This window comes from Hyperolius riggenbachi, chromosome 6 (genome assembly GCF_040937935.1).
Source record: "Hyperolius riggenbachi isolate aHypRig1 chromosome 6, aHypRig1.pri, whole genome shotgun sequence".
In the NCBI taxonomy this organism is placed as follows: domain Eukaryota; kingdom Metazoa; phylum Chordata; class Amphibia; order Anura; family Hyperoliidae; genus Hyperolius; species Hyperolius riggenbachi.
The window spans coordinates 154,545,053-154,568,389 of NC_090651.1; the positions used below are offsets into that span (position 1 = coordinate 154,545,053).

At 44.6% G+C, this 23,337-nt stretch overlaps 1 protein-coding gene across 1 annotated transcript in view; it reads right to left on the reverse strand.

The window, feature by feature from the left end:
• Positions 1 to 23,337, reverse strand: part of LOC137521186 (coagulation factor XIII B chain-like) — a 555,357-nt gene that overhangs the window by 134,346 nt on the left and 397,674 nt on the right. Inside the window, exon 8 of the mRNA XM_068240116.1 lies at positions 1,956 to 2,135. Coding sequence (XP_068096217.1) covers positions 1,956 to 2,135 — 180 coding nt within the window. The remainder of the gene's footprint in view (positions 1 to 1,955; positions 2,136 to 23,337) is intronic.

Here is a 23,337-nt window from a genome sequence, read left to right on the forward strand (position 1 = left end):
ACCCCAAAGGCTGAGATACAGAAGGAGGCACTGCCACTACCACTAGGGCAAGTGCGATCCAGACAGATGAAGCAGCCAGCAGCAACCGCAGCTCTGGCCTACACTCCCAGACAGACAGAACGATTCCCTGTCGACCGCCGCTGGCGACAAGGCAATCGAGACACAGAAGGAAGCACTGCCACTACCATTAGGGCTAATGCAATCCAGACAGATGAACAGAAGGGGCTACCAGTAGCAACCGCTGCTCTGGTTAGCACCCCCAAAGGCTAAGATACAGACAGAACGATTCCCTGTCAACCACCGCTGGCGACAAGGCAATCGAGAAACAAAGACTGTACAGGCAAAACAGATAATACAATCTGACTGCACTAGAGGGAATGCCTAGTACAATCCCAAGAATTACTCTAAGATAATCTTTGACAAACAGGCAAGGCTGACACTCTAGGAGTGTTTATCAGTAACAAACCATTATGACCAGCAAAGGATTCTGGGAGAACATGGTATTTATACTGCCAGCCTTCAAAGGAGGCAAGTAGGCAATTTGCATAACGAATGTATGCAAATTCCTCAGCAGCAGAGCAGGTCTGAAACTTGCAAAGCAAAGACAGGTCTCTTTTCCAGAGACCTGCAGCTCTCAGACTTAAGGAATGGTCAAACAGCTGTCTGTCTGTGCAGACAGCTGAGCGGATCATTACACCAAATAATTTTGTTTTTCCCCCTTAAAGGGTGAAGCCACGCCCACCTGGAGTGTACATCCACAGCTGTATATTAATTAGCTCCTAGCAGGACTTCATTGTGATCAATAAGAGACACCTTCTGGCTGCAGAGAGAAGAATGAGTCATGCCAGTGTCACCTTTCACACAGCACCAGCGGCCTCAGCTGATGCTGCTGGTGCTGTGTGAAAGCCGATGCTGGCATCACTCATTCTTCTCTCTGCAGCCAGAAGGTGTATCTTATTGATGACGATGAAGTCCTGCTGGGAGCTAATTAATATACAGCCGTTTATGTAGACTCCAGGTGGGCATGGCTTCAGCCTTTAAGGGGGAAAAACAAAATTATTTGGATTCAAATGGAAATAAAAGCCAGTTTTTTTCCTACAAAGTGGATGTTTTTTAGTCACTGGTGGTGAGCAGTTAAGGACCTTACAGTTCCTCTTTAATGTGCATACACACCTTTAACTGCTGTCACCCGTCAGGGATCATGACTCTATCCCCTCGGGCAGCGTCACTAGACCGGCCTGTGCAGATGCAGAATCAGCTGTGTAGCTGATAATGTGTTCTGTTGCTATATGGGGAGCGGTGCTTATGTAATGCAGGCACAAAGAAGTTGCTCGTCCCTCAGCTAAGTTGATCTGCTGGGTGGATCACTTGCAGGGCAGCAGTCGGGGGCCTCTGTACACATGCTTGACTATCAGCTGTGGCAGTAGTTATCGGTTGCCTGAGCTGATTTTAGTCATGTTCGTGTGTACGAGGGTTTACAGAGGGTACTACAACAAACACTCCTGGGATCCTGAAATCTTGATCTTTTGATAGGGGATAGAGTAACCAAGCAGCTCAAGGTGACCCAAACTACTAGGAATGTATAGGGGGATAAAAGGAACCAAAAAGTCCTCCTACTAATTTTGATAGGGGATAAAATACTAATATCACTCATTTACAATGTGCATAAAGCTTTGATTTTGGGGCACTACATTTTTGAGGGTTCTTTGTTGTTATTCTGTCTCTTACAGCTACAATAAACCTACCATTACAATTATAGACTTGTCATTTCTTGGTCAGAGGGAAAATGGACAAATCAGCAGGGGATCAAATACTTCTCTCTTTCACTGTATGTGTCAAGGGGTTTCTGAGATGATATTAATCACAATAAGTTCATGGCTGTAATATTGTTGAGAAGCACTGATTTCATGCAAAGTACTGCATAATAACAGTAGAGAGTATGAACATATACTTACATGCATAGACACAATTTGGATAATTTATATTGCCGTTATCGCACTTCGCCTCCAGTTTTCCTTCCGCTACAGTTCCTTCAGTACATTCAAACTCAATTGTTTCTCCATTTCCTATCTCATGACTATGACTATAAAAGATGTTACGTTGCATCATCTCTAAATCTTGTAATACACAGGAACCTAGAAGAAAAAGCCATGAGGTTTATATAAGTTTGTCCATATTGTTGGAGAGGTAAAAAATTGTGTATTTGTTTATGTAATTTAATGAATCATTTAGCATTTTGTGGTTTGATGATTGAAAAGGTACAGGTAAAAATAATAATACTATGAATAAAGTCGAGTTTTTTTTTATACATAGAAACATAATTAGATTTGTCTTTAGCTTCTATTAACTTTAGAATGATTATTTGTCACATGACTAAAAATGCGTACGTTAAAAAGGGGCGCTGGGAAAAAAGGGCGCCGGGTTTTTAACGATAAGCATGGATAACGTTTAAAAATGTATTGTACTGTATTTCGTTTAAAATTAATGTTTTTTAAAGTTATAAATCATTAAATAATGTGCATTAAATCGGCAATTGTAAAAACGTTAATCTTTCGTTTAAATACTGAAACGTATAATAACGTAAAAAAAAAAATTACTAAGTAACCCTCCCTGTACCTACCCCTAACCCCTAGACCCCCCTGTTGATGCCTAAACCTAAGACCCCCCCTGTTGGTGCCTAAGTAACCCTCCCTGTACCTACCCCTAACCCCTAGACCCCCCTGTTAGTGCCTAAACCTAAGACCCCCCTGTTGGTGCCTAAACCTAAGACCCCCCTGTTGGTGCCTAAACCTAAGACCCCCCTGTTGGTGCCTAAACCTAAGACCCCCCTGTTGGTGCCTAAACCTAAGACCCCCCTGTTGGTGCCTAAACCTAAGACCCCCCTGTTGGTGCCTAAACCTAAGACCCCCCTTTTGGTGCCTAAACCTAAGACCCCCTGTTGGTGCCTAAACCTAAGACCCCCCCTGTTGGTGCCTAAACCTAAGACCCCCCTGTTGGTGCCTAAACCTAAGACCCCCCTGTTGGTTTTTTCCTTTAAAAATAATGTAAAAAAAAATGTACTGTTTTTCGTTTAAAAATAATGTTTGAAAAAAAATATTGTACTGTTTTTCGTTTAAAAATAATATTTAAAAATGTATAAATCATTAAATAATGTGTAATCATGAGAAGCAGTAATAGAACATTAAGTCTCCGGGCGCCGCTTTTAAAACGTTATTTTTCACCGGCGCCCTTTTTTCCTATCGGGCGCCCATTAAACGATATTTATTATAGGAGTGAATGGCGGCGCCCGATTTGTCCACTAGCCTCAGGCACCCGAATTTACTGTTACCACTAAAAATTGCCTCTGACTGCATGCAGAAAGCGGGCACACAAGCCTACTGCTAATTGACTTGACTAATATGTCTCTTTGCCTAATATGCGATGAAGGGTGGCTGCAGAGGAATTGTTAATCTGTTTCACAGATCATAAGGGAGAATAGATATATGTGTCATTGCTATGTGGGATTTGGAAATTTAACTTTTAGGCTCCTTTCACACCAAACAAACCGTTCTCCTGCACGGGTTGATAGCCTGCGGCGTGTCGTCGGGTATCTGCGGTGCAACGCAATCAGCGGCGGTAGCTATTAATTGAATCCGACGGAAGACGCTGGCTCCCTTCGGATCGACGCTCCCGGGTGCGTCGGAACCGCAACGTACCGAAATGCAGCGTCGGGTATGAAAGGTAAAATGAAAGTCTATGGACTTTCATTTTACCTTAGTTAATGCAAAGAACTGCCTTTACGTTACAATGCAGTAAAGGGCTCTGGTGTGAAAGAGCTGTCAGTGTCCTAAAAATGCTCATGTAACTTAGGTCAAAGAATAGTTTATCTATATTCATGTGGAACAGTGTGTAGTTATCAGAGCAGAGATGGTCAATTAGAGGCAAATCATTTTGAATTGCACGCAGATTTATAACAAACCTGAACTGAAAATAACATTTTGAAATAACTAATTGCATGTGTGGTACTATCGGCAAATAGAACATTAGTAATGTCAAACAGAGTCTGATATTTTTATTTTCAGTTAAGATCTGAAGTTTTAAGACTAAATTCTAAAGGTGGCCATACACTTCATAGATTTGCAGAAGATTCGACCATCAGATAGATTTCTGTCAGATGCCTGTCAAGTCGAATCTGACAGGAATCTATCTGATGTGTTCCACACACTAGGAACAGACTTCCAACAGATTTCAGAATGAAATCTACTGGAAATAGATCTAAATGCATTATTGAACCATTAGATCCAATAAAACTCTATGGGCCATCGATCTGCTGGCAACAGCAGGTCGACCTAGATTTTCCATCCTGTCAGATCAATCGAATCGATCAATCCATCGGCTAATCGATTGGCAATCGGTTGATCGAAGGCTGAAATCGACCAATGTATGGGCCCCTTAAATAGCATCCATGACAGCCTGATGAAAAATCTGTTCCATTCTGCTGCAAATCAAACAGTAATAATGGGCTTTAGAACTTTTCAGCACTAAAACCTTATCAGCAATGTTTTGTCAGTCACAGAAAAGGATTTTGCTGTGAGAAAACGCAGAAAAGCCGTCGTGAGTACTCAGAGCAAGGCGGCTGATTCCGCGTCCAACGCGGCAGGTTGCGCGCGTGGGTCTGCATCCACTGGCATGACGGAGCGCGAGGAAACCGCCACATGTTTTGTGAACAGGGTGGCGGATTCCGCATCAGACGTGGATGTTGGCACGCATAGGCATAGTTCTGACAGTACTGCTGAACACGGAAGAACCGCCGCATGCTTGGACAGCGGTGCGGCTGGTTCCGCATCCAACACAGCAGAAACAGTACAACACATGTCTGGTGTAGCTGGGACTGATAGTCCACACAGGTTCAGGAGGACGCGCGCGCGGAGAGGCAGAGCCTTTATCACAGTCAGAAGGGCGTCAGCTGACCAAGCCGGTCAGCTGACAATTCCAGCAGTTTTCATTGGTCCAGCACTTAGGGGTGGCGCTGGAGAGCGCTGGGGTATATATACGGAGCTGGGAAAAAAGGGCGCATGCCGCTAGTGGACAAAAAGGGCGCCGCCATTCACTCCCATAATAAATAGCGTTTAATGGGCGCCGAGTAGGAAAAAAGGGCGCCGGAGCTAAATAAAGTTTATAAACGGCGCCAGGAGCTAAATAAAGTTTACAAACGGCGCCCGGCGATGTTTAATGATTTATAACTGAACTTGTGGTGATTTACGTTTATAAAATGCACCCGTGCCGAATAACGTTTATGAAAATACTAAACATATTTATCTTATTTAAATAATTAAAACATTATTTAAAGTTTTATCCCTTACTGTTTGTAAAACATTATTATTCACAAAATAAAGCGATCAGTACGTAACGTAAATTGCAAAATATTTTTTGAATCCACAATTAGTAAAACATTATTATCCACATAATAAAGGGGGGTCTTAGGTTTAGGCACCAACAGGGGGGTCTTAGGTTTAGGCACCAATAGGGGGGTCTAGGGGTTAGGGGTAGGTACAGGGAGGGGTACTTAGGCAACAACAGGGGGGGTCTTAGGTTTAGGCACCAACAGGGGGGTCTTAGGTTTAGGCACCAACAGGGGGGTCTTAGGTTTAGGCACCAACAGGGGGGTCTTAGGTTTAGGCACCAACAGGGGGGTCTTAGGTTTAGGCACCAAGAGGGGGGTCTAGGGGTTAGGGGTAGGTACAGGGAGGGTTACTTAGGCACCAACAGGGGGGGGTCTTAGGTTTAGGCACCAACAGGGGGGTCTTAGGTTTAGGCACCAACAGGGGGGTCTTAGGTTTAGGCACCAACAGGGGGGTCTTAGGTTTAGGCACCAATAGGGGGGTCTTAGGTTTAGGCACCAACAGGGGAGTCTAGGGGTTAGGGATAGGTACAGGTAGGGTTCTGTGTAAGAGTAGGCTTAGGTATAGTTTTACTAAAATTTTAGTAATAATTACTAATGTATTACAACACTTATTACGAACGTAGTTATATTTATATCATCTTTATAAACAATATTTTCTGATTTTATTATAGGAACAAACCATAAATGACGGTTATTCACAATAATATACAATTATAACAATTAAACATATATTATTGGTTTTTTTATAAACGTAATTATAAGTTTAACTTTTGAAACAGGGAAGATTAACGTTTTCACAATTTCCAATTTCATAAACATTATTTAATGATTTATAATTTTGTTAAACATTATTTGTAAACGAAATATAGCACACTATATTTATAAACCCTATTAATGATTAATTATTATTTAGAGTTTACACCCCGCACCCTTTTTGTCCAGGCGCCCTTTTTGTACGTACGCATATATACTGGGTGCTGGTCATTTCTCTGGTGTCTGGTGTTGCGATCACTACGTGGTAGCACTCAGACCTTCTGTCAGTATCTGTGTTATTATCTAGATCAGTTTCCAAGGTGTTGATGACCAAGCAGCTAACACCTTAGTCTAGGAATCCTGTTATTATCTGTATTATTATCTGTGTTATTATCTAGACCAGTTTCCAAGGTGTTGATGACCAAGGAGCTCACACCTTAGTCTAGGAATCCTGTTGCCATCTGTATTATTATCTAGACCAGTTCCGGGGTGTTGATGATCTAGGAGCTCACACCCAAGTCTAGGCATTGTTGATTATTTGTTATGACCTTCTGCTTTCCTGACCACTCTTCTGATCTCTGATTAGGTACTTCGCTGTATCTGATACTCTGTTGCCAAACTCTGCTAGTCTTAGGATTCCGCTTCTGTCTCCTGTCTCTGTACCTTATCTGTCTGTGTGTTAACGACCTGGCCTGTCCGACCTCGAGAACTATCTTCCCTGTTGGGAGATAGTTCCCAGTACTGTCAGTGACACTTCACCTTTGGTGTCACTCACTTTCTCATCCTACCCACTCTCAGCCTGGCTCCGCCCCTTGGGGAGCTTCAGACCAGTGGAAGGAACCTGTTCTCTGAGCAGTATCTCGTACTGCCCAGCACCCTCTACGCTGGTGCTCTCCTCAAAGTATACGGTTGCACCAAACACTCATATTACTCCAGAGGTTAGAGATATATCTGATTATCAGTGACTAGCCGACCCGCGGCGTAGCATACGCCGCATAAGGGGGTAGAGGGCAGGAAGGGGGTATTGGGCACAGCGGCGGGGAGGGGGTCGGACCCCCCCTCAACTGGGTCCTCCATGTGTGCTCCCCCTCCAGCTTAAGCTCAGCAGGAATCCCCCCCTCACCTGGGTCCTCCATGTGTGCTCCCCCTCCAGCTTAAGCTCAGCAGGAACCCCCCCCCCTCACCTGGGTCCCCCATGTGCGCTCCCCCATGTGCGCTCCCCCTCCTGCTTAAGCACAGTAGCAGCCGCCACTATTAGGAAGAGGCAGTGGGCAGAGATGCCTCACCTCTTCCGTATTCCAGCGTGCGTTCCACTGTTGTCACTTCCTGCAATGCCACCCACTGTATTGGTGTAATTTGCCTTTTTAAAACAGTAGGAAATCTGCAATAATTCAGCTATAAGGGAACATTTGTGGTTACCCACAATGCACTGCTACTAAATATGCCAATTATTCCTTTTTACCCTTAGTAACCCAAGTAAGCATCCAGAACCACTGGTGTATAGCAAACCTACAGCTTTAAATTTTACACAGCCATATCAACCCCACATGTGACAACCTGTTTCGGACTTTTGGTCCTCATCTGTACATGGCAAGGATTGATATGGCTACATGAGATAGGGCTTGGACCAGTACAAAAGAGTAATCAAGCAGCTCAGGGTGACCCAAACCACTTGGAATGTATAGGGGGATAAAAGGAACCAAAAAGACCTTCTACTAAAAAAATCAAAGCTTGGTGTAATTTGGCTTCTTAAAACAGAAGAAAATCTGCAATAATTCAGTTATAAGTGAACATTTGTGGTTACCCACAATGCACCGCTACTAAATATGCAAATTATTCCTTTTCACCCTTGGTAAGTCAAGCAAGCCTATGGGCCTGATTCACAAAGCGGCGCAAACTGTTTAGCACGGGTATGCTAAACAGTTGGCATATGAAGTGCCGTTCGCGGACTTTTGCGCGTGCAAAGTGCCGCAATCGCGGTCTTTTGCACACACAATTTGCCATGTATCGCAGCACTTTGCGCGCGCAAAAGTCTGCGAATTGCGCGTGCAAAAGACCGCGATCGCGCAAAACGCGGCACTTCATGTGCTAACTGTTTAGCACACCCGTGCTAAACAGTTTGCACCGCTTTGTGAATCAGGCCCTATAGCTTTAAATTTTACACAGTCATATCAAACCCACATGTGACAACCTATTTCAGACTTTTGGTCCTCATCAGTACATAACAGGGATTGATATGGCTATATGAGATAGGGCTTGGACCAGTACAACAGAGTAACCAAGCAGCTCAGGGTGACCCAAACTACTAAGAATGTTTAAAGGAGGATAAAAGAGACCAAAAAGCCCTCCTACTAAAAAAAAAGCAAAGTTTGGTGTAATTTTCCTTCTTAAACCAGAAGCAAATCTGCAATAATTCAGCTATAAGTGAACATTTGTGGTTACCCACAATGCACCGCTACTAAATATGCAAATTATTCCTTTTCACCCTTGGTAAGTCAAGCAAGCCTATGGGCCTGATTCACAAAGCGGTGAAAACTGTTTAGCGCGTGAAGTGCCGTTCGCAGACTTTTGCGCACGCAAAGTACCGCGATTTGCCCAATCGCCGTCTTTTGCACGCGCAATTTGCAGCACTTTGCGCGTGCTAAACAGTTTGCACCGCTTTGTGAATCAGGCCCTATAGCTTTAAATTTTACACAGGCATATCAAACCCACATATGACAGCCTATTTCACACTTTTGGTCCTCATCAGTACATAGCAGGGATTGATATGGCTGTATGAGATAGGGCTTGGACCAGTACAACAGAGTAACCAAGCAGCTCAGGGTGACCCAAACTACTAAGAATGTATATAGGAGGATAAAAGAGACCAAAAAGCCCTCCTACTAAAAAAAGCAAAGCTTGGTGTAATTTTCCTTCTTAAAACAGAAGCAAATCTGCAATAATTCAGCTATAAGTGAACATTTGTGGTTACCCACAATGCACTGCTACTGAATATGCAAATTATCCCTCTTTGCCCTTGGTTTGATATGACACTACTTCTTCTTGCTTGGACCACCCCCTTTTTCTTGCTTGGACCGGCCCTGGGGGCAGGGCGCTACTTCTTCTTCTTGTTTGAAGGTTGAGTCACTTACTCTATTATATATATATAGATACTGCAGATCATCAATAATCCGGTATATAGCTGCATTCTCGGTGATACTGCAGATCACCGGTAATCAGATCCTCTCTGTGTTACACCGATCGTTACATTTGCCTTCTATTTACTTTCAGAACAAATTGCTAAATATGACTTTCTTTTTGACTGCCTCATTTGCATAGATAATAGAATTTCATTTGCTGTACAGGAAAAGAGAAAGAAACTTTTAATTTCTCTGTAGGTCTAGTACTATATGGACCTATGTTCATCTCATAATATCTCATTTTAGGTGCCCTTTAATGCAAGCTGAATGCATCTTGGATCTGGGCCAATCAGATTAAAGTGGACCCAAACTAAAAATACAAGATTTCAGAAATAAAATCTATTTTCTAAATTATAATAATAAATAGCAGCCTTTTTTCAGCTGCATGATGACAAATCTAAAATATTTTACATTTATTGGAGAAACCTCTCCCTTCCTTTCATATTGCCGGCAAATAGTCTGGCAAACTGGTGGAGTAGATGGTGTCCAGCAAAGGAGGAATTGCTAATGGCTGCCACCTATATAACCCTAGTTATGCAAAGAGGAGGGTGAAAAGCATGCACTGAAATGCTCATAGGCTTGAAGGAGTGTTAATTTATATTTGTATGTGTCAGAGAAGTGCAACTAAATATTTTGAATTAAAAAAATGTTTGGTTTGGGTCCGCTTTAAGCAGGACATGTATTTGAATGGCCCAATTCCAAGCTGCATATAATCTGCATTGCATTTGTATACAAACCAATTATTTGCATGCCATTGACAATATCTGGTAATAATATTAAAATTTGCTTTTTGATTTGATTTTTGATTTTTACAAAATTATCAATAAAAAGGAACTTGAAAAAAAAATTCTCAATACAATTCCTCTAGAGCAGTGTTTCTCAAACCTGGAAAACGCATGTGCAATTCTGCCTAGTGTGTTCCTACCCACATGGAATCCACATTGCTCAGACACTTATTACCCCACCTGTCCATAGGTGAGGTTGCCTGAAAAAAACATGCATGGTTGGGGAGTCACGAGGACAGGTTTGAGAAACACTGCTCTAGAACTAGCGATGGGATGAGATGCAAATCATCAGGGATACTGCAAATATTGCATGCAAATTTATGCAGCTTGAAAATGGACAGAATTTTACCTCAGCAGGATTTGATTGGTTCATTTTCAAGCTGCATACAGTGGGTTGCAAAAGTATTCGCCCCCCTTGAAGTTTTCCACATTTTGTCACATTACTTCCACAAACATGCATCAATTTTATTGGAATTCCACGTGAAAAACCAATACAAAGTGGTGTACACGTGAGAAGTGGATAGAAAATCATACATCATTTCAAACATTTTTTACAAATAAATAACTGCAAAGTGGGGTGTGCATAATTATTCAGCCCCTTGAGTCAATACTTTGTAGAACCACCTTTTTCTGCAATTACAGCTGCCAGACTTTTAGGGTATGTCTCTACCAGCTTTGCACATCTAGAGACTGAAATCCTTGCCCATTCTTCTTTGCAAAACAGCTCCAGTTCAGTCAGATTAGATGGACAGTGTTTGTGAACAGCAGTTTTCAAATCTTGCCACAGATTCCCGATTGGATTTAGATCTGGACTTTGACTGGGCCATTCTAAAACAAAGATATGTTTTGTTTTAAACCATTCCATTGTTGCCCTGGCTTAATGTTTAGGGTCATTGTCCTGCTGGAAGGTGAACCTCCACCCCAGTCTAAAGTCTTTTGCAGACTCCAAGAGGTTTTCTTCCAAGATTGCCCTGTATTTGGCTCCATCCATCTCCCCATCAATTCTGACCAGCTTCCCTGTCCCTGCTGAAGAGATGCACCCCCATAGCATGATGCTGCCACCACCATATTTGACAGTGGGGATGGTGTGTTTAGAGTGATGTGCAGTGTTAGTTTTCCGCCACACTTAGCGTTTTGCATTTTGGCCAAAAAGTTCAATTTTGGTCTCATCTGACCAAAGCACCTTCTTCCACATGGTTGCTGTGTCCCCCACATGGCTTGTGGCAAAGTGCAAACGGGACTTCTTATGCTTTCTGTTAACGATGCCTTTCTTCTTGCCACTCTTCCATAAAGGTCAACTTTGTACAGTGCATGACTAATAGTGATGAGTCTCCCACCTGAGCTGTAGATCTCTGCAGCTCGTCCAGAGTCACCATGGGCCTCTTGACTGCATTTCTGATCAGCGCTCTCCTTGTTCGGCCTGTGAGCTTAGGTGGATGGCCTTGTCTTGGTAGGTTTACAGTTGTGCCATACTCCTTCCATTTCTGAATGATCGCTTGAACAGTGCTCCATGGGATGTTCAAGGCTTTGGAAATCTTTTTGTAGCCTAAGCCTACTTTAAATTTCTCAATAACTTGATCCCTGACCTGTCTTGTGTGTTCTTTGGACTTCACGATGTTGTTGCTCCCAATATTCTCTTAGACAACCTCTGAGGCTGTCGAAGAGCAGCTGTATTTGTACTGACATTAGATTACACACAGGTGCACTCTATTTAGTCATTAGCACTCATCAGGCAATGTCTATAGCCAACTGACTGCATTCAGATCAAAGGGGGCCGAATAATTATGCACACACCACTTTGAAGTTATTTATTTGTAAAAAATGTTTGGAATCATGTATGATTTTCGTTCCACTTCTCATGTGTACACCACTTTGTGTTGGTCTTTCATGTGGAATTCCAATAAAATTGATTCATCTTTGTGGCAGTAATATGACAAAATGTGGAATACTTCAAGGGGGCCGAATACTTTTACAACCCACTGTACATTTGCATCCAAAATTTGCATAATGCTGCATCATCTCAAAATTATTTGCATCTCATTGACCACCCTGTCTAGAGCAACAGAACTTCTAAAGCATCTCTGCCAACATTAGGGCCTGTTTCCACTACACCCGGTGCGATGCGGCTACATAGTCGAATCGCACCGCGGCCAAACTGAAAACAATGCACGACAATGGAACAGTATCCATTGCATGCTGGTTATGTGGAGCAGTGTAGAGCGATCTGAGAATCTGGAGCATGCTGCAGATTCTCGCATGGCCGCATCTGTATCCCATTTACTCCTAGGGGCGGCCACATCTCCTGACGCAGAAGTGATGTGAATGGGGGTGGAGTTGATGTGTAGCCGCATCGCATCCCTTCGGATCCCATTCACTATTGGAAATAGGCCCTTAGGTTCTCTGTAGGAACATTTAAAGAATGTATAAACTTGACACAAATTGAAAGAAATCCAAAATAAATACTTTACACTTTAGTCAGGTGGTATGCTCGGTGACAGGAAATTTGGGTGCATGAGGCAAGTGGACAAAAAGGGCGCCACCATTCAGTACCATAAATATCGTTTGGTGGGTGCCGAACAGGAAAAAAGGGTGCCCGGAGATTATTAACGTTTTAAAACAGCACCCGGAGATTATTAATGTTTTCAAACTGCGCTCGTAATGATTTAACCCTCCTGGCAGTCTATTAAAAACCGTCAGGGGGCAGCGCAGCAGTTTTTTTATTTATTTTTTATTTTTCAAATCATGTGGCAAGCCTAGGGCTCGCTACATGATAGCCGCTGTGCAGCGGCATCCCCCCACCCGCTCCAATCGCCTCCGGCGATCTGCAATCAGGAAATCCCGTTCAAAGAACAGGATTTCCTGGAGGGCTTTTCCCGTCGCCATGGAGACGGTCGTGATGATGTCATCGACATCGTGACATCATCGGGAGTCCCGATCCACCCCTCAGTGCTGCCTGGCGCTGATAGGCCAGGCTGTGCAAGGGGTTGGGGGGGGGGGGGCTCGGCGGGTAGCGGCAAATCGGCACGGAGCGGCGGCCATCGGTGTGCACACGCAGCTAGCAAAGTGCTAGCTGCGTGTAGCAAAAAAAAAATTATGCAAATCAGCCCAGCAGGGGTTACTGCCAGAAGGGTTAAGTTTACAAAATGCACCCGTGATGAATAACGTTTACAAAAATACTAAACATATCTATCGTATTTAACTAAAACATTATTTAAAATGTTATCCCTTACTGTTTGTAAAACATTATTCACATAATAAAGCGATCAATAAGTACATTGTGATATATTTTTTACAGTCACTATTTGTTAAACATTATTACCCACACAATAAAGCGATCACTAAGGGGGGTTTTAGGGTTAGGCACCACCAGGGGGGATTTAGAGTTAGGCACCACTAGGGGGATTTTAGGGTTAGGCACCACCATGGGGGAATTAGGGTTAGGCACCACCAGAGGGGTCTTAGGGTTAGGCACCACCAGGGGGGTTTTAGGATTAGGCACCACCAGGGAGGTCTTAGGGTTAGGCACCACCAGCGGGGTCTTAGGGTTAGGCACCACCAGGGGAGATTTAGGGTTAGGCACCACCAGGGAGGTCTTAGGGTTAGGCACCACCAGGGGGGTCTTAGGGTTAGGCACCACCAGGGGGTCTTAGGGTTAGGCACCACCAGGGGGTCTTAGGGTTAGGCACCACCAGGGGAGATTTAGGGTTAGGCACCACCAGGGGAGATTTAGGGTTAGGCACCACCAGGGAGGTCTTAGGGTTAGGCACCACCAGGTGGGTCTTAGGGTTAGTGATGAGCGTAATGACGTAATTACGATTTCGCGAAATTTCGCGTAATTAGTGTAATTACGATTATGGCCGTAAGTACATAATCGTAATGAAGAAGGATTTCGCGAAATTTCGCGTAAGCGTAATTTTCGCGTAATTTTCGCATTACAGTGGGTATTACGAAATTAATGCGTATGGTCATGCTCCCAAGCGGAAAAGTTGACGCATGGATCAATGTTAGGTAGCCACCGACTTTAAGGGTTAATAGCAAAGCCCCCTTAAATGCTAAGAGCCTCAAATTTGGAGAATATATTAAGGAGATCAGAAGGAATAAGAGGAAAAAATTTTTTTCCAAAAAGACCTTATAGTTTTTCAGAAAATCGATGTTAAAGTTTCAAAGGAAAAATGTATACATTTAAAAACCCACCGACTTTAACGGTTAATAGCAAAGCCTGCTTAAAGTTTAGGAACACCAAATTTCCAGGGTATATTAAGGGGATCAGTGGGAATAAGAGGAGAACATTTTTTTTTCAAAAAGACCTTATAGTTTTTGAGAAAATCGATTATCAAGTTTCAAGGGGGAAAATGTCTTTCAAATGCGGAAAATGTCAGTTTTTTTTGCACAGGTAACAATAGTGTATTATTTTCATAGATTCCCCCAAGTGGGAAGAGTTTTACTTACTTTGTTCTGAGTGTGGGAAATATAAAGAAAAAACGACGTGGGGTCCCCCCTCCCAGACCTCTTTAACCCCTTGTCCCCCATGCAGGCTGGGATAGCCAGAATGCGGAGCACCGGCCGCGTGGGGCTCCGCACCCTGACTATACCAGCCCGCATGGTCCATGGATTGGAGGGTCTCGGAAGGGGAGGGGCAGCCAAGCTTTCCCCTCCCCCTCCGAGCCCTTGTTCAATCCAAGGACAAGGGGCTCTTCTCCACCTCCGATGGGCGGTGGAGGTGGAGGCCGCAATTTCCTGGGGGGGGGTTCATGGTGGCATCTGGGAGTCCCCTTTAAAAAGGGGTCCCCCAGATGCCTACCCCCCCTCCCAGGAGAAATTAGTATAGAGGTACTTGTACCCCTTACCCATTTCCTTTAAGAGTTAAAAGTAAATAAACACACAAACACATAGAAAAAGTATTTTAATTGAACAAAAAACATAACCACGAAAAAAGTCCTTTAATATTCTTAATTAACCATTAATACTTACCTGTCCCTTTAAATAAATGATCCCTCGCAATAGCCTCGGAAATGTTCTATCAGTTACAATGTAACAGTTATTACAATTTAACAACTTTGTTACATTGTAACTACGCCGCACCCGACGTCACTCGCCGCTCAGCCGCCGCATACGCGTCCTGCACGGACCCGACAGAGCTCTGAGCTATATAGCTCAGAGCTCTCTAAGCATCTTTGTATTTGGGCTCCAAGGAGCCCCATTGGTCCTTAGCAGACCAATGGGGTTCCTTTAAATCAGAAGCTCTGTCTCAGAGCTCTGTCGGGTCCGTGCAGGACGCTAAGTCCCGCCGGCTCCCGCTGCCCTCCCCGCCTCTCCCACATGTTACCCACATGTCACCCACATGTCACCCACGTGGACGGCGGGAGCCGGCGGGGACTTAGCGTCCTGCAAGGACACGTAAGTGTATGCGGCGGCTGAGCGGCGAGTGACGTCGGGTGCGGCGTAGTTACAATGTAACAAAGTTGTTACATTGTAATAACTTTGTTACATTGTAACTGAAAGAATATTTCCGAGGCTATTGCGAGGGATCATTTATTTAAAGGGACAGGTAAGTATTAATGGTTAATTAAGAATATTAAAGGACTTTTTTCGTGGTTATGTTTTTTGTTCAATTAAAATACTTTTTCTATGTGTTTGTGTGTTTATTTACTTTTAACTCTTAAAGGAAATGGGTAAGGGGTACAAGTACCTCTATACTAATTTCTCCTGGGAGGGGGGGTAGGCATCTGGGGGACCCCTTTTTAAAGGGGACTCCCAGATGTCACCATGAACCCCCCCCAGGAAATTGCGGCCTCCACCTCCACCGCCCATCGGAGGTGGAGAAGAGCCCCTTGTCCTTGGATTGAACAAGGGCTCGGAGGGGGAGGGGAAAGCTTGGCTGCCCCTCCCCTTCCGAGACCCTCCAATCCATGGACCATGCGGGCTGGTATAGTCAGGGTGCGGAGCCCCACGCGGCCGGTGCTCCGCATTCTGGCTATCCCAGCCTGCATGGGGGACAAGGGGTTAAAGAGGTCTGGGAGGGGGGACCCCACGTCGTTTTTTCTTTATATTTCCCACACTCAGAACAAAGTAAGTAAAACTCTTCCCACTTGGGGGAATCTATGAAAATAATACACTATTGTTACCTGTGCAAAAAAAACTGACATTTTCCGCATTTGAAAGACATTTTCCCCCTTGAAACTTAAAAATCAATTTTCTCAAAAACTATAAGGTCTTTTTGGAAAAAAAATTTCCTCTTATTCCCACTGATCCCCTTAATATACCCTGGGAATTTGGTGTTCCTAAACTTTAAGCAGGCTTTGCTATTAACCATTAAAATCGGCGGGTTTTTAAATGTATACATTTTTCCTTTGAAACTTTAACATCGATTTTCTGAAAAACTATAAGGTCTTTTTGAAAAAAAAAATTTCCTCTTATTCCTTTTGATCTCCTTAATATATTCTCCAAATTTGAGGCTCTTAGCATTTAAGGGGGCTTTGCTATTAACCCTTAAAGTCGGCGGCTTTTTTATACGGGAGCGTTACGGTTTAATGCGAAATTACGGTATGAACGAAACGCAAAATTACGCGTTGAAAATTACGCTTACGGTATTTTCAATTACGATTTTAATGGCAATTACGCTACCGTAATTTCGCATCGTAATCGCAAATTTCGCATGCGTAATTATAGTAATGCGAAATTATGAAAATTTCGGCTCAACTCTACTTAGGGTTAGGCACCACCAAGGGAGATTTAGGGTTAGGCACCACCAGGGGAGATTTAGGGTTAGGCACCACCAGGGAGGTTTTAGGGTCAGGCACCACCAGTGGGGTCTTTGGCTAAGCCACCACCAGGGGGTCTTAGGGTTAGGCACCACCAGGAGAGATTTAGGGTTAGGCACCACCAGGGGGGTCTTCGGGTTAGGCACCACCAGGGGGGGGGGTCTTAGGGTTAGGCACCACCAGGGGGGGGGTCTTAGGGTTAGGCACCACCAGAGGGGATTTAGGGTTAGGCACCACCAGGGGGGTTAGGGATAGGTAGAGGGAGGGTTCTGTGTGAGAGTAGGGTTAGGTTTAGTTGTAGTAATATGTTAGTAATATTTACTAATGTTTTACAACATTTATTATGAACGTAGTTATTTATTTTTTCATCGTTATAAACAATATTTTCAGATTTTATTACATGAAGAAACGATAAATGAAGGTTATACACAATATTATACAATTATAATGATTATACATATATTATCGTTTTTTAACAAACCTACCAGTAATTGTAAGTTTTACTTTTAAAACTGGGAAAATTATCGTTTTCCCAATTGTGATTTCATACACATTATTAGATGTTTTTTTAATTTGTAAAACATTATTGTAAACGAAATACAACACAATATTTTTATAATCGCTATTAACGCTTATAGTTTACACCATGCACCGTTTTTTCCCGACGCCCTTTTTGCATGTACGCTGTACGCTAACCCTAATTAAGTCATCTGTAACCAAGCCTACCTTACAGACCAATCTGTAAACACTGCAAATATCTCATACTGACTTTTTTTTAAGTTAAGAAATGAGATTGATTACTGGTTGAACTCGATGGACGTATGTCTTTTTTCAACCAAAATAACTATGAAATGAATGTTTCAAAATGTTTTCTCTCCTTCGATGTGATGGCACTATAATCTCGAAAGATTGAATAGGATGTGTGATGCTGATCTCTGATGGAGATGTGGTGAAGAAAGAGAACTATTACATATTGTGAGAATCCACTCAGCTGCCTGCGCAGGCAGGCAGCCTTTTGACCATTGTTTAGGTTTGCTTGCTGCAGGACTCTGGAAAGGAGACCTTCTGTCAGTTGTGCAGCTTGTGTTGCTGAGGGATTTGCATACATTAGTCATGCAAATCCGTTACCTGCCTTCTTTTGATGACTGGCACTATAAAAGCATTCTGCTCCCAGAATGCTTTGCTGGACATTTCCCTTCCATGGTCTGTTCCTGATGGACACTGCTGGAGTGTCAGCCATTGCTATCTAGTATAGTTAATTCCTGGGGGTTGCTTTAGGCTCCCCTTCTAGTCCAGTCAGGTTGTATTATCTGTTTTGCCTGTTCCGTCTGTCTTGTGTTTGGATCGTACAATCCCTAGCGTTAGCGGCTGTGGATCCTTCTGATTGAGTCTGGAGTGTAGGTTGGAACAGCGGTTGTTTCTGCCTACCTCATCTGTTCTGTCTGCCGTGTGTTTGGATCGCACTTGCCCTAGCGCTAGTGCTGGGGATCCTTCTGTTCTGTCTTCTGGGATCGCGCTAGCCACTTTTCGCTAGCGCTGGGGATCCTTCTGTTCTGCTACTCTGTCTCCTGGGATCGCGCTAGCTACTTTTCGCTAGCGCTGGGGATCCTTCTGTTCTGTCTTCTGGGATCGCGCTAGCCACTTTTCGCTAGCGCTGGGGATCCTTCTGTCGCTTGTCCCTGTTTTCGTGTGTCTGTCTTGTCTGCTGTGCTTGCTGGAGGCTCGGTGAGGTAACCGTTAAGCAAGCGCTCGCGTCCTCTGTTTCATGTTTGTCTGTTAATGGTTAGTTAGGCGTGCTTGTCTCTATTGTGCTTATCACGTGGAGACCGTGCATAACCGCGTGCACTGTTGCGAATGAGTGCAGTGTTCGCGGTTAGCTAGCGTTTGTTATTTTCCGTATTTCCTTATTGTATTATTTGCTGTGCCTTTGCTACTCTCGTTCTCCGCCTTGCTGTACCTTGTGTCACGTCTGGCGATCGCACCTCTCGCGATCGCGTTCCTGCTTCTTATCTGCTGTGGTGTGTGCACAGTCACGGGTTGGCGACTAATTTTATGCACACACACACAATCTGTCTCTGTGCTCACTCTCAATCGCTTCTCTTGCGATTGCGTTTCTTCCCTTCGTACAATTCCGGTCTGGCGTGTGTGGTAGGGCAGAGGAGCTGTTCCTCTGCACTCCACAGCTCCACCTGCCGACAGGAATTTTCCTCTGCAGGTGCATAGCACCTAGCCTGGGTGTCCTCAATTATACGCTTGTGGAGGAAATCCGCCGCGTCAGCGCACGTCTGGTGTGCTGACCATGGAGACGATTCCGCAATCGTTACAGAATGTCCAGCCAAACCAAAATTCCCAGGGCAGAGGGAACCTTCGATTTTGTTCAGATGTCATTGCCTGAGGCAAAGGCATATGTGGATCCTATTATAGGTAGGATCGCACACTACATTAAAGCAGTTAAAAAGTCTGTCCTCGTTCCTGACCCCAACCCATATGGAGATTACCTAGATACTGGGTTGTTTTAACCGCCATTTGCCTCATGGGAGATTGGGGCCTTGTTGGAAGAGTTTGATTTCGATTGGAAAGCCTTTTGCGATTTTTATATCGCAAAGAGTGCGGATGACCTGAATGATTGTCTCGACTCTATGTACCTTTTGATTGATTCTGATGAATGTGATGAGTGTGATGTGGATCTGGTGATTTATGTGTGGCAGACTATTTTGGACGAATTGCACACACACCAACCAATTATTTCCAATAAAGAGACACCATTGTCACATGATTATTCCTGTCTTTCTGGGGTAAAGCAAGTAAGTTTGGACACTGTGCGACCTGAAATGAATGGGTGTGCCTCGACTGTGGACACCTGCGTGAATTCTGATGGAGTTTCTCCCGTTTGTTTAGAGGTTAAATCTGTGCGATCTGATGCCGGTTTCTCAGATGTTCCTGTCGATTGTGATCGGCGTGAGTGTGTCAGGTTTGTCAATGATTTTTGTGATCCCTTGTCATGTAAAAACAGGTCTTCTTCTCTCAGTACTACTTTAAGATCCTCCATCTATGATCTTGCTATGGGGAAAATTCCCAAACTATGAAGTTTCAAGAGTAAAATTAATATGATTCCTCATGTTGTTGTCACAACTTCCCCTAACATGGTTCAGTATGAATGCTCAGACCTAGTCAGGTGTGAATGGGAGCCCCCGTTCCAGAAAAAACAGCTTGAAGCGTTGGCGTATGAATTGGAGAACGATTCAGAGTCGTTTTGTGAGTACTACATTGCCAGAAGTGAATCTGTCTTGAGAGCATGTATAAGTTATGCTTCCGCCTTAAGAGAAAAAAAGGGGTGTGAATTTGACTTTGTGAGTCCGCTGATTTGTATGTGGAAAATGATTCTGAATGAATTACGTGTACGTCATTCAGGTGACGTTTGTAAAGGTACATTGTCAGCTGGCGTTTCTAAGATCCAGCAATCCAGCCTGGAGACCTCAGAATCCCTGTCTTTGGAGTGTTCGGTTTCGCAACCTAAAGCGATTGTGGATTCGCAAATTTTGCGTTCTGTCTCCTCGGATTCGACATCGTTAGCCGAGTCTAAGAATGAGACAGCACTTTGGTTTTGTGAACCTGATACTGAAGCACCTTTGCTCTGTCCAGAGAAGATGTTTCTGAGCCTGCCCTGTATCATGAATAAAGACATTATGTCCGCTCGCATTGACATTTGCGAGTCTGATTCTGAAGTAAGTACTGACTCTCCACCCAGTAATCTGGATGAGCCAATATTACCTTGTTTAAAATCTCCTGCAGTGTCCCTAGAGGCTCGTCTAGGTATTGCAACCATTGTTACCTGTTTCTCTGCTATTTTGGAATTGCAGTCTGGTTTGACTGCTATGGAGGAATTTCCCTGCAGTGAAACGAAACTCAGAAAGCCAGAGTTAGTTTCACTAGATATTTCTGTGTATCCCTGTCCTGATGATGAAATTCAGTCTCAGTTTATGGTGGAACCTTCCCTGGGACATCTGCCCGGTTCACAAAAGAAAGTTCAAGCCTTGCCCTGTAACATGGATAGTTCAGAATCCTTCTTAGGAAACTTGAAAAAGGATGTTCCTGAGGTCCTGTCTGACCTCCTGGAGATCTCCGAGTTCCTCCCAAAGGGTGCAGAACTTGTAGGAGACGTCTCCTGCCCCCCAAGTCCTTCTGAGGTGTTGCCCACTTCAGTAGGCATTGCTGCCTTGCTGGCTACCTTTTCAGCTCTGATGGAGCTTCACGCCTGTGTAGTCAATGATGATATTATTGTCACAGAAATTTCTGAATTTGTATCCGAGTCTTCTTTTGAAAGTCCAGTGCCTGTGACCTCCACTCATGATGTTTCTCTGCCCGGTACTGGTTTTGGTCTTGACGTGCCGGACTCTGAGGTTGGCAGTTCCCCGACATGTCCTGAGGTTTCTCCTGTGCTGGTGTACCCCAGTGTGCTCTGTGACCCAGAAAGCCCAAGTGTGCCTCGGTTACCAGCGTACTCAGATGCTTCCTCGGTGGAGACATGCTCTGATATGGCCTGCCTGCTTGCATGCCCAGAAGTGGTCCCTGAAAGTCTTGATCTTGATGGGTGTCCTCGTAATTTTGAATCCGGAATTGTCATTGGTTCCATGGGGGTTCTTGGTAATTCTCCATGTGAGCCTGGTGATTGTTCTACCCTCTTGGGATCTCTGTGGAGCTTCAAAAGGTTCTGGGAGATTCCGGGAGAGATTTTGCTTGGTACCCTGGATAAGATCAACGGTGGCTTTTGTGTTGTAAGGGACACTTCGAACAGGTATTGTGGCAGGTTTGGTATTTTCGGACGCTCCTTGGAAGGTGGTGGGTATTGTCTGGAGGGTGTTGATGGCTTCTTCTCTGGCGTTCACAGTCCTGATGGGTGTTATACTGAGACTGATAGTACTGATGGGCATGTTTCGGTGGCTTCTGTTTCCGATGAGGTCGGTTTCGGGTGGACTGACTCTGGAATAGGACCTTGTCGGGCTGCCCCGACCTTCATGAGTCTTCTGTTAGTTAGAGTGGTTTGGAGGTATCAGTTTTGAGGGTCGTCTGGAATTCGACCCTAGGAGGGGGGTACTGTGAGAATCCGCTCAGCTGCCTGCGCAGGCAGGCAGCCTTTTGACCATTGTTTAGGTTTGCTTGCTGCAGGACTCTGGAAAGGAGACCTTCTGTCAGTTGTGCAGCTTGTGTTGCTGAGGGATTTGCATACATTAGTCATGCAAATCTGTTACCTGCCTTCTTTTAATGACTGGCACTATAAAAGCATTCTGCTCCCAGAATGCTTTGCTGGACATTTCCCTTCCATGGTCTGTTCCTGATGGACACTGCTGGAGTGTCAGCCATTGCTATCTAGTATAGTTAATTCCTGGGGGTTGCTTTAGGCTCCCCTTCTAGTCCAGTCAGGTTGTATTATCTGTTTTGCCTGTTCCGTCTGTCTTGTGTTTGGATCGTACAAGCCCTAGCGTTAGCGGCTGTGGATCCTTCTGATTGAGTCTGGAGTGTAGGTTGGAACAGCGGTTGTTTCTGCCTACCTCATCTGTTCTGTCTGCCGTGTGTTTGGATCGCACTCGCCCTAGCGCTAGTGCTGGGGATCCTTCTGTTCTGTCTTCTGGGATCGCGCTAGCCACTTTTCGATAGCGCTGGGGATCCTTCTGTTCTGCTACTCTGTCTCCTGGGATCGAGCTAGCTACTTTTCGCTAGCGCTGGGGATCCTTCTGTTCTGTCTTCTGGGATCGCGCTAGCCACTTTTTGCTAGCGCTGGGGATCCTTCTGTTCTGTCTTCTGGGATCGCGCTAGCCACTTTTCGCTAGCGCTGGGGATCCTTCTGTCGCTTGTCCCTGTTTTCGTGTGTCTGTCTTGTCTGCTGCGCTTGCTGGAGGCTCGGTGAGGTAACCGTTAAGCAAGCGCTCGCGTCCTCTGTTTCATGTTTGTCTGTTAATGGTTAGTTAGGCGTGCTTGTCTCTATTGTGCTTATCACGTGGAGACCGCGCATAACCGCGTGCACTGTTGCGAATGAGTGCGGTGTTCGCGGTTAGCTAGCGTTTGTTATTTTCCGTATTTCCTTATTGTATTATTTGCTGTGCCTTTGCTACTCTCGTGCTCCGCCTTGCTGTACCTTGTGTCACGTCTGGCGATCGCACCTCTCGCAATCGCGTTCCTGCTTCTTATCTGCTGTGGTGTGTGCACAGTCGTGGATTGGCAACTAATTTTATGCACACACATACAATCTGTCTCTGTGCTCACAATCGCTTCTCTTGCGATTGCGTTTCTTCCCTTCGTACAATTCCGGTCTGGCGTGTGTGGTAGGGCAGAGGAGCTGTTCCTCTGCACTCCACAGCTCCACCTGCCGACAGGAATTTTCCTCTGCAGGTGCATAGCACCTAGCCTGGGTGTCCTCAATTATACGCTTGTGGAGGAAATCTGCCGCGTCAGCGCACGTCTGGTGCGCTGACCACGGA